Genomic DNA, 17747 nt, shown 5'->3' with positions numbered 1-17747 from the left:
TAAACTGGCCACCTCTCTGCTTGGAGAGAGTGGGCCGGAGTGGAGTAGACACTGCCATGAGCTCACAGCCTGCTCTTCAGGGGAAGCCCAAGCTGACTTGCCAGCTCTACAAGGTGCCTGGGGAGAGGTTTTGTTTCCTAAACCAGTCCTTGCCCTGGGTAACCAAGAGGTGGGATGACCTGTCCCTTCTCGGAAGCAATGACAGTAATCTCCGTAATGCCTCACGTTTGTACGCGCCTCTGTAATACATAAAACGCTCTACTTTCACTCTATACAGCTACTCAAGGTAGCAAGGAAGGGAAAGGACACGCAGGTCACGGGGTTTTGGGTGCGTACACAAATCTGGCCCAGACTGCCCCACTTACCCCCGCTGCCACGTCATGGAGACGAGGCCCCAGCCCCTGTTTAAAACCCTCAACCTACCCCAGGGTGTCCATGGCAGGGGTGCTGGTGGCTTCAGTGCCACGTCTGGGTGGTGCTGGGCACCTTCGTGAGCCCCTCAGAGGGCTGGCGACCACAACTGGGCCGTCCAAACTGCCAGAGGCTCTGAACTTGGGGATGATGGTCTCCACCCCAACTCAACCGGAGCAGCAAGGCGGCCAAGAAGGGAGCCTGAAAAAGTCAGAGGCCGTGGGGCTGAGGCGTGGCATCCTCCCGCGCATCACTCGGCCCGGCGCTGCCTACGCCGCCGCACGGCCTCCCGCAGGGCCTCCAGCAGCTGCTCCTGGTTGTTGCAGATGTTGTAATGCGTCAGGCGGAGCAGCTTGTCCATGTCCTCCCGGCTGTAAGTCACCTTCATGTAGTGGTAGGGGGAGTCGGATGAAGACAGGTTCACCTCCCCGGCCTCCTGCGCCTCGGCCGTCCGCCGGACCCCTGTGGAGAGAGTGCAGGCTGGCCATGGGAGGCAACCTCACTGGGGATGGAGGGCGGGTTTGGGGTCACCTGGGTGGAGGATAGAGGAGGGCTCCAGAGGATGGTGGCTCACCTGGGGCTGAGTACTCCCGGAAAGAGGCGTTGACCAGCGGGAAGTGCAGCACAGCAGGGGCGTCAGGGTGGGCAGGGTCCGAGAAGAGGTGGCACTCCCGGGGCTGGCACTGCTCCTCGGGGCTGGGTGAGATGGACGGGAATGGGATGCCCTGCTCCTGGCAGAACCGATCCAGGATCTGCAGCTGCTGCAGGGTGGGCAGAAGAGGCATCAGCGGGATGGGCCCATGGGCTCCCAGTGTCCTCCACGCTGGACTGACTGAACGTGGAGGTCTGCTAAGATGCGGGACTGAGCGCCCAGATGCCAAGCCAGACGCTAGTGGACCCACCAGGCCAGGCTTGGTCAATGTTCTAAACCTGGCAGCCCTTCTATGGCAGCCCCTTTGGTGTCAACGGAGCCGGGCTGCTAACAACTCCCAGGTCCTGCAACTGGGAGACAAAATCCTTCCTGGGACCAGCACAGAAACTCAAAGCAAGGAGTCCCAGGGGTTCAGGACCAAACAGGGTGCAGGTACGTTTAAAATAAAATACATTTTAAAACACTGCCAGCTTCCCATCACGCCAACTTCCTGAGCAGAGTAAGTGCCCCTGGGGGAGAGTTCACAGAATCCACAGCCTTTCATTCACAGCGTCGCTATCACAGCCCCTGAGTGTTTCCTGAGCACTCCAAAGCGGATCTCTCCAGAGTCAGGAATGTCGGGCCAGCTGAGGCCAGGCCTGGCATTGCCCCCCCCCCCAAGCCTGCCCGATGCCCACCTGAAAGGCTCCATGGAGGTTGTAATCCAGCGACAGGATGAGGTCCACGTCCCGTGTGGGCCGCAGGAGGGGTGGGCAGCTGGTGTTGACTAAGTAGCCAACATCCAACAGGCAAAGGAAGGGTTCTGCAGGTGTCAGCTGGCTGGGGAGGCCATCCAGTTTGGTGGCTGGAAAGGTGGGCGGGGGGAACCGGGTGGAGAGCAGCTGTCACGGGTGCTAAAGGCACCAGCCCTCCAGCCTAATGCCAGCTCCTTGCTGCTTCAGAAGGAGGCTCTGCCATCCGGCTCCTGCCCTCTCCTGCCAAAGCAGCACCTCAACTCCCAAGGCTCCACAGATGGGCCCTGACCCCAACGTAAGGAGAGGAAAAGGGGCTCCCGCTCCAAGCCAGGCAGAGAACTGAACTCAAACGAAGTGGGGCCCAGGGATTGGACAGTGCAGATGTCTGGACCAGGGACCCAGGGCTCAGGTGGCCATGGGAAGAGTTTGGGGAGCTGGGAGCCGGGGAGAAAAGCAATACCTTTCCAGGCAGAGAAGTGAGGATGCTGGAAATAGTCCTTGTGGAAAGAGAGGCCACGGAGGAAATTGTGGGTGGCCTGGGCAAGTGGACGCCGTGTCAGAAGGTCAGTGAAGAACTCAGCTATCCTGCTGGCCACTGTGGGAGGCTCTTGTATATTCAGAAGGGGGACCTGCTCCTTGTCTGCAGTCAAGGATGGGGGAAACAGGGACCCTTTATTCCAGCCTCTGTGGACTCACAATGGAGGAGAGAGCCACCCCACGCTCCCCAAGTACAGCCCCACTGGCTGCCTCTCCCATCCTTCCCGGGGAAGAGCCCGGGCGCCTACCCAGGCTGGCCTGAGCCTGTGCCCAGCGGTCCCAGAACTGGCTGGGCTCGGAGGACCAATACAAGCTGTCCTGGAGGCTGGCTGCGTACACGTTGCTCCAGATGCCTGAGGAGGAGATCCGAGTGGGAGACAGTCCCCCACCTCACCACACCCAGACCCTTCCCCACAGCCCATCTGGGACCAGGAAACGTCTCAGTGACGGAGCTGGGACAGTTGAGCCCACCACCGCGCCCAGGCCCCTAGCTTCTCCCACCTCCCAGACCCGCTCACCTTCCAGGAAGCAGATGCGGGACTCAGGAAGCCGCTTTATCAGGCGCCCCATGAAGAACTCGGAGCCGAAGAGCTCAGAGGGGATGAAGGCGCCGTACTTGGGAAAGCCGACCTCGTAGGGGGAGAACTCACACCACTCTGTGAAGAGCCACACAGCCTCACCACGGGGCCCCGCGTCGGGCAGCCTCGTGACCAGGAGGCTCAGCCTTGCTGCTGGCGCCCTGAGCGTGGGACCCACGGCCCTAGCCCCCATCCCAAAGCCTGAGTGACTCGGATAGGATGACAGGCTCTGGAAAGCACGGGACCTGGCCCAGAAAAGGGGGTGTGTTAACACCCACCTTCACACACAGGCCTGGCTACCCGTCACCCCAACAACTGTGAGAGCGCAGGTCACGGTTCTGGAGCTACTCACCCCCAAATTCAAAAGTAGTCAGGTTCCGTTCTTTGGTGTTGAGAGCACAGTAGATGGGCAGAGGGTTCTGGCCACGGCTCAGGGCCTCCCGCTGGTCTGAGAGTTTGTGGTCGTGAGGCTGAGGGAAGGTAGGGTGAGAAAGCCAGGGCTTCTTGGCGCCTTTCCCAGCCCCTGCGGCCCAGGGCCGCTCCCCATCTCTGGACCTCGCCCTGGCTTTGGCTGCCCCCCTCCCCACACCTCGTCATGCAACAGCGCCTCGTTGATGAGGGCCCACAGGGTGGTGAAGCAGGGCGGGTGGCCCAGGTGTGCACGCTCAGCCAGCTCCTGCTGGTACCGCCACAGCTGGCTGGGGGCCACCACGCCCAGCTTGCTCTTGGTCACCTGCGTCTTCAGTGACTCGATGGGCCCTGCCAGGTCCTTCTGAGACCACTCTGGGTCCTCATAGAGGTTGGCCAAAGCCCTGGGAAAAGCCAAAGCCAGGGGGATTGTCACTCAAGGACCCCCATCACATGCCTTGGGCTCTCTCTTCTGCTAGGACAATGGCCCAAAAGACACCTTCCAGCGTCCCCTTGAGCACCTTTCTCCCTGGCACGTGCATTCTCCCACCCCTTCCAGTTTGGTCAGAGAGGCCGGTGGAGTCTGAGAGAGCCTTACCACCACACCCTCCTATCACAGCCCAACTAGCCCCCCCCAGGCTCCTACACTCAAACTCACCAGGTGGAGCCCGAGGCCCCTGTGATGTAGGAGATGCAGTCCAAGAGGCCCAGCTCCTTCAGGCCCGCCAGCTGCCCATACAGGGAAGTCATGGCCCGGGTCCCACCACCAGTGGCCGCAACAGCTACCACTGGGATCTGGAAGAGAGAACAGCCAGGCTTGGAGAGGCCTTAGGGAAGGGGAAGGCCAAGCCACAGGTGGAAGAGGTAGCAAGCCAAGTGCCCACTCAGCTCACCCACAGCTAAGGCTAGTCAAGATCTGATCAGGGCTCTTGGGACCAGTTCTAGTCAGGTCTGCTGAGGAAGGTCTAGTCGGAAGTAGCCTTGCAAGGGTCAGGCTTGTCTGGTTTTTCAGAACTTCAAGAGAAATGGACAAGTTCCAAGCCTCATCTCCTCACCTCTAGCCCCTAAGGAGTCTGGGGATTGCTTTCTTGAAGCCCCAGGGCCACCTCTCTCCCTCTTTCTAGGAGAGGTGGAATCCCTAGGAGATGCCCCAGGCCTCACGCACCGCTCTGCATCTGATGTGATCAAGCTCCTGACAACAGCAAGGGAGAGGGAAGCAGAGCAGGGTCCAAGGCTGGCTCGGCACCAGTTCTAGTCTGGTTAGGGCACAACCAGTCCTAGCATCCAGCACTGAACCCGAGGACGCCCCCCAGTCCAGCCCAGTCCCCAGACCTCATCCTCCTGCAGGTCTCCATCCAGCTGCAGGGCCTGCTTCAGGGCCTTGGCCACCACCTGCTTCCTCCTGCTCAGGAAGGCCCGCTCCTCGGCACAGGGCCCGCAGTCCAGCCGCACTGCCAGCTCTCTCGGTCTGGGTGGGAAAGAAGGGACCGTGAGGCAGCTCCTGGCCTCATCGGAGAAAGAGAAGGGGGCCAGCCTGCCTGCCCCGGGAAGCCAGCCGCCACCCTTCTCTCCTCTCCTCTCCCCAACCCTCGCCCCAGCTCCTGTGTCCCCATTGACGTGTGATGTGTGGACGTGAGGGGGAGAAGGTGAACCCAGACCCTGGCGGGGACACACTTGGCGAAGCAGCACAGTGGATTCACAGGACCAGGAAAGCGGTGACTGAAGAGGCTCCAGGGGGGACCCAACGCCATCGATCCACTTCCTCCTCTCAGCCTCCCTCCCTCACTCACCCAAAAATGACTCTAAAGGGGACAGGAATGGTGCTCCCGCCTCTTCATGGTGGGGAGCTAGCCCCCCAGGCATGTGCAGGGCCAGTGTAGGCGGCTCCTCCCATCTCCTGAGGGTTAACTGAGGCCCCGAAGGGGCGCGACTGCACTCCTCTTGGTTTCCTTGCCCCCTCTGTGCCTCTAACCACTGTTCCACCTTCCATCTGCTTTTCCAGCCAAACATTTATCAAGGGCCTCCCAAGTGCCAGGCACTGGGCTAGACACACACCCCTCTGACTGAAGCAGGAATGCATGTAAAAAGTTAACAGGAAGAGCCTTCATCTGCCAAGGCTCCAGCACCTCAGGCCCCACCCTGGGAGCAAACCCCTGAGCATCTCAGGATTCACGGTGGCCGAGCCTGCTAGGGGCCGCCCCATGCCTGCTCATTCCTCCAGGCTGAGTGCCCGCTGCTGTCCCCCGTGACCTTTCCCAGTGCCAGCCGGCCTCTCACCCTTCTTCTTTTTTCAGCTCCACCTTCATCAGGGGCTCCTGAAAACCATGAAGCCTCCAGTCACAAAGATGGGACACCCCGTTTCCTTCAATCCAGCCTAAGCCACGTCCCATGACAGCCCCATGCTCCCTTGGGCCCCAGCCACCTCCACAGGGGCCAGGCCTCAGGCCTGAAGACAGGGATGCTCAGAGGACCCCTCTCCCCAGAGCCTGGCCTGGCATTTGTCCACAGCCTGGCCCAAGGACAGAAGCCGCTAGAGAAGCAGGCCAGCCCTTCAAGGCCTGGGGCCTGGGCCCACCCCACCCGTGCACATCTGGCTTTCTTCCTCTGGGTGACCAGTACCTGGGATGTAGGGAAGACACGTCTCACCACCTGGTCAGAGGGCAGTGCCCTCAGAGGCACCTTTAGCTGCTCTTGGGGCTCATCCTGCAGGAAGGATGAAGAGGACCTAAGAATCTCCACCCTTCCATTCCAGCAAAGCCTCACCAATTGCCCCAGGAGTGACAGAGAAGTAGCCAGAAGGGGGACAGGAGGCTGAGGTCAACCCCACACTTCCCAGGATGCCTGACACTGCCAGGGAGTGATGGGGAGGGGGCTCGGGGTGAGCAGAGGAACAGGCTGGCAGGAGGTGCCAAGGGAAGCAGGGTGGAGGGCTCTGCGGGCCTCAGCGCCCGGGACGTCCCAGTACCTGCAGGTGAACACTCAGCTCCTGCTCCCAGCAGGCCGGCCAATGGAAGCGGAAGGAGCCGGCGCCCACGGAGGCCTCCTGCGGACCCTCACAGGACCCAGGAACCACGAGCTGAACTCTGCCCTCCGACCCTGGAAAGAGGAACCAGGGCAGAGAGGCTCGGAATGGGATCTCAGCCCACAGAGGCCCCTGTCTTGCCTAAGGGGCCTGGGGGACGGGGCACCTCCCCCCCCACTGAGATGGAGGTCTGGCTCAGACCTAGGCTGGGAGATGGGGTCCCACCACAGCCCCTCTGAGGACTAAAGGGAAAAGCCCCAGCATGGATTCATCCCCTCACTCCTGCTCCTGGCTGAGAGCTGGGGGCAGCTAGTGCAAGGTTCCCTCCAGGGTCCCCTTAGAAAGGGGAAGGCAAGGGCTGAGAGACGGCAGCTATCCCAGTGGTTCGGGGACTCACCCTGCTGGCCCCCAGCCTTCTCCAGTCGAACACACAAGCAGGAGAGCTCCCGGGCCTAGGTCATTAAGAGAGCCCCTCAGACTCGAGCCCCTCCCCTGCTGGAGATGCCACCCTCCCGACACCCTGGTTCTTGCTCCTCAGCACCTTTTTACCTTGGCCCTGAGTCACCAAACATTTGCTTGGGGTTGTAGCCTCTGGAACTAAAATAAAATCCCAGCCGCTCCCACCCCCAGCAACAGCGCTACCCGACCCCCGTGGTGGGCCCAAGCTTCAGGCCCAGGGAGAAGGGTGAGCACAGGGCACGAGGGAGGGGTTCCAGACTCACCACCAGGATGCCATTACTGACGAGGCGCTCGGCACAGTCGGTCCTGGAAAGAGCCCCCAGTGACCCTTACCGAGAATCCAGGTTCCCATCCCCCAAGGAGGTCTGGGCTTTCCTCCTCCACCCCTGATGCCTCCCAGAGAAGGGTGTCAGCTCTGGGTGCGCTGGGCTCTCTCCTTCCCAGAAGGAATCACTCCCACCCGGGAAGTACCCCATGGCCCGACTTACAGATTCTGCAGCCGAAATTCAACTTCCAGCTGCTCCTTGCCCTGTAGAGAGAAAGAAGCAAGTTAGAAACAGTGAGGAGTACATGTGTGTGTAGGCCCCAACCCAGACACCTGGGCAGCTGCGGTCCCAGTGGTGAGGAGAGCCACTGTCCACCTTCCCTGGACTGCTCCAAGAAAGCTGCCCTTGGCTCAGGGGACAAGACAGAGGGTCGGGGACAGGACCGCTCTTTGGTGGACAGTAGCTCCTCGCTGACAGAGGCCTCTGGGATGCCAGGGAAGCCTGGACCACTCACTGGAGAAGAAAGCCATGTACCTGACCACCCTCCAAAGCATCCCCTCCCCACAGCTGAAGCCCTCCGCTGCCTGCACACAGCCTTGCCTGAGGGTTCAGTGAGAAGCTCTCACGCCGGGACTCCCCAGCCCGCAAAGTCCCCACGTCAAACAGCACCAACAACAGAGGGTCATCCTTGGTCAGAAGGTCCTGGTCAAAGACTTTGAACTGCACGATGTTCTGAAAAGGGAACAGAGTAAGGGGGCTGCAGGAAGAAGGGGTGGGACAGGGGTGGGTCAGGGAGCAGGGCCAGGCTGATGCCTGCCCACCTTGAGCTGGGTGTGGATTCGGAAATGAAAGCTCTGATTCCAGATGGGGTTTCTGCTGTTCTTGACCACGCGCGTCTGGAGCTGGTGGCTGGAGGCCGAGGGCAGCCACAGAGTCACGTAGCAGTCAGAGGGGGTCACTGTGGGAAGGAAGAAGGAGCACCTGGTGCTGGCCAAGAACCCTTCCCAGCCCAGCTGCCCAGAGCCCACGTCCTTCCATCACAGGCAGCCCCAGGAGACCTAGAGACCCAGGGAATGGGGTTGGGTCGGGAGGCAGGAGGTGCAGGCCTGACCTCGACGTTCCATCCACTACCTCCTCTCAGCACCCTCTCTGGGACCCGCTGCACGCCCAGCCCTACTTGCATCTCTTCCCACTGTCCTGCCCCACTCTGAAGCCAGCTGCAGAACCACTGCCCTCTCTGGGCCCAGCACTCACATAGGTCCTTGGAGGGCAGGTCACGGGCCTGCAGGACATGAATGGTGAGCAAGCAGGTCCCAGGCACCTTTGCCTGCAGAGGAGAGAGAGAAACAGGCTTACTACAGGCTGATGGGCCCAAAGGGGAGGCTGGGGTGACACCTTGAGGCCTAGTCCTGAACCAAAAGGACCAGCCCTGCCCAGCCACAGGCCTGTCCTCCACCCACCAGAGTCCTGAGCCAGAAGGCGGCTGTAGTATCTCCTGATGACGCCTGCCTACACTTACACAACATGCTGCACCGGTTCTGGTCCAAGGGCTTCATGTAGATTAACTCGATTTAATCATACAACCACCCTATGCATGAGAACTACTTATTATGACCAACCCCACAAGGAAACAGAGGCACAGAAAGGCTAAGTAGTTGCTTGCCCAAGACCCAGGGCCAGGATTGGAGCAGGCTAGCTCGACTTGTGCTCTCCACTCCCACACCTACCTGCTTCCTTACTCTTTCCACCCCACAACCCTGGCTCCCCTTTACTAAGCAGTCTTGAGGCTGGTCTTGGGTGGCAGAGGGGACCCCTGGGCAGCAAAGGGGGTGTGGATAGAAGGGCCCTGATGGAACGGAGTCCAGGGGCAAAGCTGGAAAAGCTCACCCATCATGCCCTAAGCAACTGAGAACACAGGAGCGGCCACTTCCTCTGGGGCCCCAGGACGGCAGCTGGGAGCCTGAGTTCTCAGGGCCCAAATCCATGGTGCCAGGGAGCTCTGCCTAGAGCCCATTTCTAGGGCAGGAAAAACACAGAATGATCCTGCTTCCCAAGACCCTGCCTTTTCCCTGGCTTCTGCTCCCTGGCCCTGTCCAAGGCCGGCAAACAGCTGGAGAAGCCCATAGCTCCCGCAAGAAACAGCATTAACCAGACCCCGCAGGGACCAGTGCCCTAGCAGGTCTTACCAGAGCCATGAGGCAGAGAGTCCTTGGGAGGAAGGAATGGCGGGCAGCACCTGCAGGACTGAGGACTGTCAGCTTTCTCACCGAGAGCCAGGGATGTCCCAGGAGGCCTCGAGCTCCTCCCTGGTTCCTGCCCACTGCTTCAGCTCCACCCAAGCCCCACACCCACTCCTGGACCAGCCGCCCGTCCAGGAGATGAGACACCTTAAGCCCACACAGAGCCAATGACACCCTCGTGATGAGGGCTCAGCACCCCCACAGACCCATCCTCTCCAGCCACCGCCCGCTGGGCCCCACAGCCCTGCTCTCCCTGCCTGGACCTCGAGGAGGGGCCCCCAGGAGAGCTTGCCGTCAGCGGCTGAGCAAGAGGCCGCGGGGGTCTGGCTGGGGTTGCGGTTGAAGGGGCTGCTGAGGTCTGGAAGGCAGGGAGCGGGCCCCAGAGTGGCAGCAAACCCGCGAGCCGCGTCCCTAGCCCCAGGGCCTTCCACAGCCTCCTGGTGCCAATGTGACAGAACCGCCCGGTCTTCACTGAAGTGCTTGGCCAACCTGAGGGGAGCGCCCCGGGCCCCAGCGTGAGCCGGCAGGGCTGTGGCTTGTTCTGTGAAACAGCCCTTCAAAGCCACGTGCCGGGCTGCCTCCACCTTGGAGCTGGGTGCTGGGTGGCAGCCAGGGAAGGGGGCTCTTCCGTCCCCAGCGCCAGGTTGGGGCAAGGGGGCGGGGTGGGGACAGCGAGTGCAGAGACCCACGAGGGACAGGGGTTTCTGTCCCCTCCTATCTGTGCCTGCTGTGAGGGAAACAAGGGCAACCCTTAGGGAACAAGACCCCACCAGCTGCCGTGGAGCTGAAGGTGGAGAGCAAACAAGGCCAGAGCGAAGCTAGCGAGAGCTTTACAAGCTCTCCGTCAACGAGCTCTGTGCCACAGAGTGACAACAGGGCTGAGGTCGGCCTGCTTGCCCCAGAGAGGCTGTGACAGCAGCCGGGGACAGAGGTCTCGGCTGCAGAGATCTCCTCAGGCCCCGGCCTGGACCCAGCCCTCACCCCCAAGCAGGGTCACCCTGAAATGTTTACCTGAACCTTCCAGCCCTCACCAGACCACAGAAGGCAACCATGAGGGAGCCTTAACACATACGTGAATCATAGCCGCCTTTTATTGAACGCTTCCTCTGCGCCAGACCAGTGCCATCCTTACAGATACCAGCCCCAACACGCCATGAAGTAGGAACGATCGTTATCTGTTTTACAGACAGCACACTGAGGCTGTGAGGCAGTAACTCGCCCAAGGTCACGGCGCTGGTGAGAGGGTGCCGCACCTGAACCCCACTCCTCTTCCAGAACAGGCTGCTGCCTCACCTGTGCACCAGCTGCCTGGGAGACCACACCCAGACCTGCCTGGCGCCTCCTGGTCCTCCCGATCCTCTGAAGCTGACCCTAAGCCTAGCTGGGCCAGCAGCCAGCACCTCTGACTCCAGATTGCCTCTCGAGGTGACTGGCTCAGGAGGGGCACGGCCTTTTCCGTAAGTCGTCCTTGGCGATGTTCACCAGGGCTCGGTCAGTTGAGGCCTGAGGCCTTAGTGAGGGAGTCAAGCAGCTGGAAGTAACTGTACTTGAGGTCATACTCCATGTCGTACCAGAAATTCACTGTGGAGAGAATGGAGACCGGAGCACGAGGGTCCCCCTTCTAATCTAAGCTTCCCCACACACCCCCCCGGTGAGCTGGGCAGCCCCTCACCGGCCATGCAGCCATGGGACTGCTGGACGTGGTGGAACCACAGGGCGGGCAGATAGAGCATCTCGCCAGTCTGCACGGTGCAGTGAAGGGCCTGGGCCTGACTGTAACTGGGGTACTCGGCCAGATCTGGAGCCAAGGGGTCCAGTGGGATCCAAGGCACCTGGGAACACAACAGATTCCAGGGAGTAGGCCCAAAGCCCCCAGGCCCTCCAGCTCTGTCCCTGGAGGTAAACACCATGGGCCCTGCCCTGCTTGGCACCGGGAGGCCCAGACGTAGGGATTCTCCAGAGCAAAGCACCACCTCCCCATCTCTTTTGTGCCTGTTCCTCAGAGCCCAGGTTCCTTGCCTCCCCGCTCCCGGGGCCCAGGAACAAAGCAGACACCTTCTCCATGGCCTCTTCATCCACCATCTTGAATGAGCCCTCTTCGGTTAGCTGGTAGGTTGCCGGTGTGTACAGCTCTGAAGCCAGAGGGAGAAAGCTATGGGCACCCTCAAAGAGCCTGGAGCTTGCCCACCACTCCCACTTGTTCCCTGGGTGCAGGGGCAAGAGGGCCAGGAGTCCTAGTGCAGCGGAGACGCTGTGTCCACACCTCAGGCCTGGGGTCCAGCCCGCCCAGGGCTACCCACTGCCCTCCCTCTACTTTGGGCCACCTGCTCCCCGGCCCCTCCAGGCTGCATCCCCTACCATAGGGGATGAAGGGCCGGTCGCTGGGTGGATGCAGCAGGAAGTGTTTCTCTCCCGAGACCACACAGTAGAGGTTCTCATAGTGGTCCTTATGCACTGCCGACACAGAGGGCCCAGTGGGCAGGGTTAGGAGGGGGCAGACACTCGCACTTGGGGCCCTGCACCCCAAGACAGCTTACAGTGTGACAGAAGAGCAGACAAGGTCAGAGGAAGCTCGGGGGATGCCAAGGAGAGGAGTCTGGCAGGCATTCAGGCATCTCAGATCTCTGCCTGCCAGGGACTTGACACCAGGAGGGGAATTCACACAAACAGGGTTCTTCTGAGTCTACCCCTGACTTAGCTGGCCTTCAGTGCTTTCTAGGGACCTACAAGAAACAGGGTCCCCCGCGTCCAGTGCCGCGGGCACCTTCGCCCAACTGAGCTGCTGGGGAAGGCCCTCTGTTATGCCTGAGCCCCAGAATCCCAGGAGAAATCGTAGAGATCAATCAGTCCGACTTCCCTGCAGGCCAGCCTTCCACTCTCCGCCTTGCCTTCGCTCCCCACAACCTCCTCCCCACCTTTGTATTCCTGACACCTACATGATGTCACTGCAGCTGCCTCCCCCAGCCAGAAGTTCACAGCATCAGGCATCTTTCCTGTGGGTCAGAGGAAAGAGGGCGAGTTAGGAGAGGCCAGGCTGGGAACTACCACCACACAGTGATGCTGGGCCAGGACCTGGGCGGGGAGCAGAGGGGCCCCAGGAAAACGGCAGGGAGAAGGGGCAGAGGTGGATGAGCATGGCGAGGGGCCTCTGTCTCCTGGAGAAGGAAGGGCAGCCATCTTCAGTAGTTCATCGAAATGAAGTCAAGGCCGAGGGAGCTGACCCCGTGGGGCCAGGAGTGTGGGCCGTCATCAGCAAGGGGAGAGGTGCAGCAAGCGGGGCTGGCTCCCACCTTCCCACTTCTTCCCTGCCCGGGCCCCACCTTCACTCACCCAGCGCCTCAGAGGCCCAGGGCACATGGGGCTCCAGATCAGGCAACAGCTGGGGCAGCTCGGTGAGGAGGTTGGAGCACTGCTTCTGCACGTAGAGGACCCCGGGGTGTTGTGCTCGGCCCTCCAGCACGTCCAGCACACAGCTCAGGGGCAGGCGGCGCTCGGCAGGCATCACAAACCGGTCCCCTCGCACGGCATCCGCGTAACCATCTGGGGTCACCGCCACACTCACCTCCGCGGAGCCTGCCGTGGCTCTAGAGGAATGGACATTCAGTCCAAGCCCAGACGCCCCAAGGCACCGCCCACACTCTGCACCCAGGGCAGCCCCCACCTGAGGTAGGGGAGGGACCACTTCTGGAGGGCTGGCCAGTGCTGCAGGGCATTTCGGATGATGCAGGGCCTGTTGGGGCAGACCCAGTCACGGTAGAAGTGGAGTGGACCCGGGGGCTTGTCCAGGTAGGGCACAGCAGGAGGCACGCTGAGCTCTGAGAAAAAGAGCGGGGGAAGGGGGTTGAGGCCAACAGTACCCAGTTGCTGCCCCACGGCCTGCATAAGAGATGCCCTCTCTGGGCAGTTCACTGTGTCACCAGGCAATGCCTATAGGTGACCAAGGGACCCTGGACAACCAGGAATAGAAGAATGAGGAGGGAAATTAAAAGGAGAAAGTGTGAAACACCCATAAACACACCAGGATGGGCCCTAAGAGTCCACAGGGCCACGGGCTGCTGCTCAGCACACAACCCAAACCCTCCAGGGGGCCACATCCGGCCCTGCACAGTGAACCCCTGGCTTTCCTACTCTGGAGTGGCCAACCTCCTGGCATCCATTAGGAAAGGCAGCCATGGAGGCAGTGTCGGGAGCTCCAGAATGAGTAGAGCTGAGGCCCCAAGGCCAACGCTTGTAATGGGTGGGCCAAGGTTCTGAAGAGCACCTAAAATGTGCTGAGGACTTGGCTGGGCCATCGTGGAGGTATTAAGGGATGATTTGAGCATCATCTCAAGAAGCTTACAACCTAACTGGAGAGACAGGCTGCCACACAAAACCATCGGAAGAAAAGTAAGGGCTGAACTGTCTTCTGGTCTTCCCGAACAGCATCACCATCCTCAGACACCCAGGGCTGCCATGTGTATTTGGGCAGATCGTGTGGTGCGCCACCTGTGCAGAGGTCAATAGTGGCCCTGTGTCACCCTTAACAAAAATCTCTTATTTACTTATTTATTCATTTATATTTGGCTGCGTTGGGTCTTCGTTGCTACGCTCGGGCTTTCTCTAGTTGCAGTGAGTGGGAACTACTCTTTGTTGCGGTGCGCAGGCTGCTCATCCTGGTGGCTTCTCTTGTTGCAGGACCCGGGCTCTAGGCGCGCGGGCTTCAGTAGTTGTGGCTTGCGGGCTCAGTAGTGCAGGCTCAGTAGTTGTGGTGCACGGGCTTAGCTGCTCTGAGGCATGTGGGATCTTCCTGGACCAGGGCTCAAAGCCGTGTCCCCTGCATTGGCAGGCGGATTCTTAACCACTGCACCACCAGGGAAGCCCCCAAAATCTCTCCTTTTCAACTCTTTCTTCTCATTCCTGGTATACTACTGATTACCTCTAAGTCCTGTTGATTCTACCACCTATGTCTCTCAAGCCACACACACCCCTTTCCTCTGCTGGTAACCACATTCAAAGTTAGCTCATTTGGGTCCTCAAATGTCACTTTGATGAGGCTTCCCTCTCTGGCCACCCTTTTTAATATTGTAACCTGCCCCCAACAATCTTTATACCCCTTCCCTTCTTATTTTTATCATTTCTCACTATCTAACACTATATATTTTACTTATTCCATTTGTTTATCGATCTCTCTTGCTAGAACGTATGCTCCATGAGGGCAGGGATGCTTCTTAGTCACTGATGTACCCCCCCCAGGACCTAGCACACAGTAGGTGCTCAGTAAATATTTGCTTAATGGTTGAATATAAGTCTCCAAAATCTCCTGGCTGGATGATTGCTGCAGTGAACTAACTGGTTTCCTTGGCTTAATTCCACTCCTTCTCAAAGCATCCCCCACCCTGGCCCAGTCATCTTCCTAAAATACAATCTCATCTTGTCACACCTCTAGTAAAAAGTCCTTTGACGGCTTACTGCTCCTTACAAAATACAGTCAGCCTTGGCACACACATTCAAGACACTCCCGTGATGAGGCCCAACCTACTTTTCCAGGCTGGTTTCCTCCTGTCTGGTGCCTGCCCGTCAGCACACACTCTACTCAGGTGGTGCCAAACGTTGTTCCTGCTGCTCACTCACACTGGAATGCCTTCCTCCTGGCTTTTATACAGGGCATCGGCTTTGCTGTGTTATTTTCATCCTTGCGGTCTAGCCTGAATGTCTTGGTCCCCAGTGGGTGGTTACTACATCCTATCCCAACAGCCACTGCACTCATTTCCACCTCCGAGGTCACGCTCTCTCTCATGACCGCGTCTCCACGCCGGTCATCTGGGCCTTGCCATCAGCTGGAAAGTGAAATGTCTTTAGATCAAAAATTGAAACTGAGTGGGAAGACCCTGGTGGTCCCCGGAAAACTGAAAAGGAAGTATGCTTCCTTCACTGGCTCAAGAGGCAAGATGGAACGTGCCAGGTAGATAAGGGAGCGAGGGCGAGGAACCTGCCAAAGGGCCTTCCCAGTCATGCCAGCCCATCTAAGCAGTCACCTGGTGGGGCTCAATAAATCTCCCTGTTACTCTTACTAGGAGTCTTAAAATAAGTGGACACTGCCTTTTTTTTTTTTTTAACCCTTTGTACTTTCTGTAATTACTTCAGTTTTACTTTTTCACCGTTTAATAGATTTCCTTTAGAGAATGGCCACTATTCCCTCCTGGGGCTTCCAAGTGAGAATTTCAAAAAGGATCCAAACAATTCCTCTGGTCCGACAATTCTTCTGCTAGGAATTTAACCAACAAAAACACACATGTGCACAAAGGCTCTGCTCCAGGCACACCAGCCTCCTCACTGATCCCTGAACACACCCGGCACACTGCCACCATAGGGCATCTGACCCACGTGCCCTCTCCTGGAAAGCTCTTGTCTCTCAGAGGTCTGCTCGGCTCCCCTGCTCCCCTCCTTCTTCAAGCCAGTGCTCAGATCTCACCTTATCGAAGAGGCCTACCCTGACCTTCTCATTTCAACTTGTAACCTGCCCTCCACCCCACATCCCGAGCCTCCACATTCTGCTTTACTTTTTTACCCCAGAGCACTTATCTTCTAACCCATTTTTTTCTACTATGTAATTTACTCATTTAGTGTGCCTATGGTTAATTGCCTCCTCACTTAGAATGTAAGCTCTACAAGAGTAGAGATTTGTTTTCTTTGCTGATGTATCCTAAACATACTGAATGGAGCCTGGCACACTGAAGAGCTTACTAAGCATTGGTTAAACATCGTTTAAAGTATTGGTTGCAGTATTGAAAACAATAGACTGGAAATGGCCTAAATGCCTACCAATAGTGGGCTGATTAAATAAATTACAGCATTAGTACACAGCAGAGGTGGAAAAGACTGAAGTAGAGTGATATGGAACGATTTTCAAGATACACAGTACAGAAGAGTGCGCTTAACAAGCTACCATTTGCATAAAAAGGGAGATATAACAGTCATAGGTTTGTGTGTAGATATTAACAGAGTATTTCTGGAAGGATGCATACTGGAGCCTGGAATGGTAGGGAAGCTTACTTTACATTGTGTTGAGTCTGCTGGGGTTTTATTTTTTTTATTATTTTTTTTTTTTGCGGTATGCGGGCCTCTCACTGCTGTGGCCTCTCCCGTTGCGGAGCAACAGGCTCTGGACGCGCAGGCTCAGCGGCCATGGCTCACGGGCCCAGCCGCTCCGCGGCATGTGGGATCTTCCCGGACCGGGGCATGAACCCGCGTCCCCTGCATCGGCAGGCTGACTCTAAACCACCGCGCCACCAGGGAAGCCCCGAGTCTGCTGTTTTTTAAACCATGTGCCCATGTCACTATTCAGTGATAAGATACTGCTTAAAAATAGAAAGAAAAAAAGGAAGAGAATAAGAGAGAAAAATAAAAACCAAGCAGGGGGGCTTCCCTAGTGGCGCAGTGGTTGAGTCAGCCTGCCGATGCAGGGGACACGGGTTCGCGCCCCGGTCCGGGAGGATCCCACATGCCGCGGAGCGGCTGGGCCCGTGAGCCATGGCCGCTGAGCCTGCGCTTCCGGAGCCTGTGCTCCTCAACGGGCGAGGCCACAACAGTGAGAGGCCCGCGTAGCGCAAAAAAAAAAAAAAAAAAACCAAGCAGGGAAAGAGCCAGGGATCTCCAGTACAGCTGCCTCCAGTTCTCCCAAAGCTCTGCAGTGCTCGCAGCTTGGAGGAGTCTTTTCCTGATGGAAGCGATCCAGCAGGGGTTCAGAGAGGGAGAAACCTTAAAGATTTCACAACAGGGAAGGGTGGGAAGGGCAACAACAGAATGCCCCAAGTATTCGGTGCCGGCTGACGGTGGGAAACACAGAACGCCACCAGAGTAAAGACTGGGCCGGGTCTTGGGAATAATGTGAAGAGTCACCCCAAGAAGCCACGAAAGTGCGGGAACACGGAAGGAGGGGAGCTGAGGGCCCACCCAGGGGGCTGGGGAACGGGGCTGCGACACGCACGATCAGAGAGGGGCCGGCCACCAGTCACGTGCACGAGGTTCCGCACCCCTTGAGGAAAAGAAACACGGTGCACTCTGGTGCCAGTAGCCCAGGAAGAACAGGGCGCACCCGGATCCGCGACCCGGTTCTCGGCAAGCCCAGGGCCCCTCCCGCATCTCGTAGTTGCTCTGCGGTCGACGAGCCACCCCACTCACCCCTTGCCGCAGCCGGGAACTCCCGTAACTCCCTTCGCACAGCGTCCAAAGCCGCATCCGCCATGATAACGCCGCCACCGCCCCTCCCTCCCTCTCTCCTTAAGACCTCGCCCCGGGCCCGAGGCCCCGCCCTTCCCTGCGGCCTCAAGCCCGGGCTCCCAGCCCTCCCCCACGCCTCGTCCTCCCCCACACTGCAGCTGAAGTCCGCAGCTTCCAACTGCCCACCCCCATACACCCCCAGGCGACCACAGATTTCGTATCCATTCGGCGAGAAGCCGCG

General features: G+C 58.8%; 2 protein-coding genes across 3 annotated transcripts; both read right to left on the bottom strand.

Moving 5' to 3' along the window:
* Nucleotides 1-117: 117 nt before the first annotated feature.
* Nucleotides 118-10618, bottom strand: PLA2G4B (phospholipase A2 group IVB). Of its 2 annotated transcripts, XM_060005056.1 has the most exons (21): nt 10601-10618; nt 10380-10482; nt 8322-8394; nt 7889-8025; nt 7668-7799; nt 7290-7330; nt 7065-7107; nt 6740-6794; nt 6286-6416; nt 5940-6023; nt 5598-5635; nt 4653-4788; nt 3979-4115; nt 3502-3724; nt 3265-3382; nt 2853-2990; nt 2583-2687; nt 2258-2437; nt 1741-1907; nt 986-1172; nt 118-873 (listed from the first exon to the last, which is right to left on the bottom strand). In XM_060005056.1, exons 2-21 carry the CDS (start codon nt 10386-10388, stop codon nt 662-664), a joined length of 2346 nt encoding a protein of 781 aa, XP_059861039.1. In that variant the 5' UTR covers nt 10389-10482; nt 10601-10618; the 3' UTR covers nt 118-661. The 2 variants fall into 2 exon arrangements, with proteins under 2 accessions (XP_059861039.1, XP_059861038.1); XM_060005055.1 differs by lacking the exon at nt 10601-10618 and having other exon boundaries at nt 9254-10396.
* A 130-nt stretch (nt 10619-10748) lies between these two features.
* Nucleotides 10749-17549, bottom strand: JMJD7 (jumonji domain containing 7). The gene is made up of 8 exons (XM_060005057.1): nt 17468-17549; nt 12969-13122; nt 12638-12891; nt 12244-12300; nt 11666-11761; nt 11363-11439; nt 10980-11139; nt 10749-10888 (listed from the first exon to the last, which is right to left on the bottom strand). The coding sequence occupies exons 1-8, from the start codon at nt 17529-17531 to the stop codon at nt 10800-10802; spliced, it is 951 nt and encodes a 316-aa protein (XP_059861040.1). The 5' UTR covers nt 17532-17549; the 3' UTR covers nt 10749-10799.
* Between the last annotated feature and the right edge of the window lie 198 nt (nt 17550-17747).

Source organism: Delphinus delphis, chromosome 2 (assembly GCF_949987515.2).
Source record: "Delphinus delphis chromosome 2, mDelDel1.2, whole genome shotgun sequence".
Taxonomy (NCBI): domain Eukaryota; kingdom Metazoa; phylum Chordata; class Mammalia; order Artiodactyla; family Delphinidae; genus Delphinus; species Delphinus delphis.
Note: the sequence above shows the minus strand (reverse complement) of the source record. Positions and strands in the feature narration are given on the sequence as shown.

Bases quoted from the DNA above. Each gene is read 5' to 3' on its own strand.
- JMJD7 (XM_060005057.1), bottom strand. From the start codon at position 17,531: ATGGCGGATGCGGCTTTGGACGCTGTGCGAAGGGAGTTACGGGAGTTC. The intron at 12,892-12,968 runs GTGGGGGCTGCC...CCATTCCTCTAG, and splicing joins TGGTCCCTCCCCTACCTCAG to AGCCACGGCAGGCTCCGCGG. The intron at 11,762-12,243 runs GTAGGTGTCAGG...CTGTGTCGGCAG, and splicing joins GGCAGCTGCAGTGACATCAT to TGCATAAGGACCACTATGAG.
- PLA2G4B (XM_060005056.1), bottom strand. The intron at 7,800-7,888 runs GTGGGCAGGCAT...TTCCCTTTTCAG, and splicing joins GAATCCACACCCAGCTCAAG to AACATCGTGCAGTTCAAAGT. The intron at 3,383-3,501 runs GTGTGGGGAGGG...ACCTTCCCTCAG, and splicing joins AGGCGCTGTTGCATGACGAG to CCTCACGACCACAAACTCTC.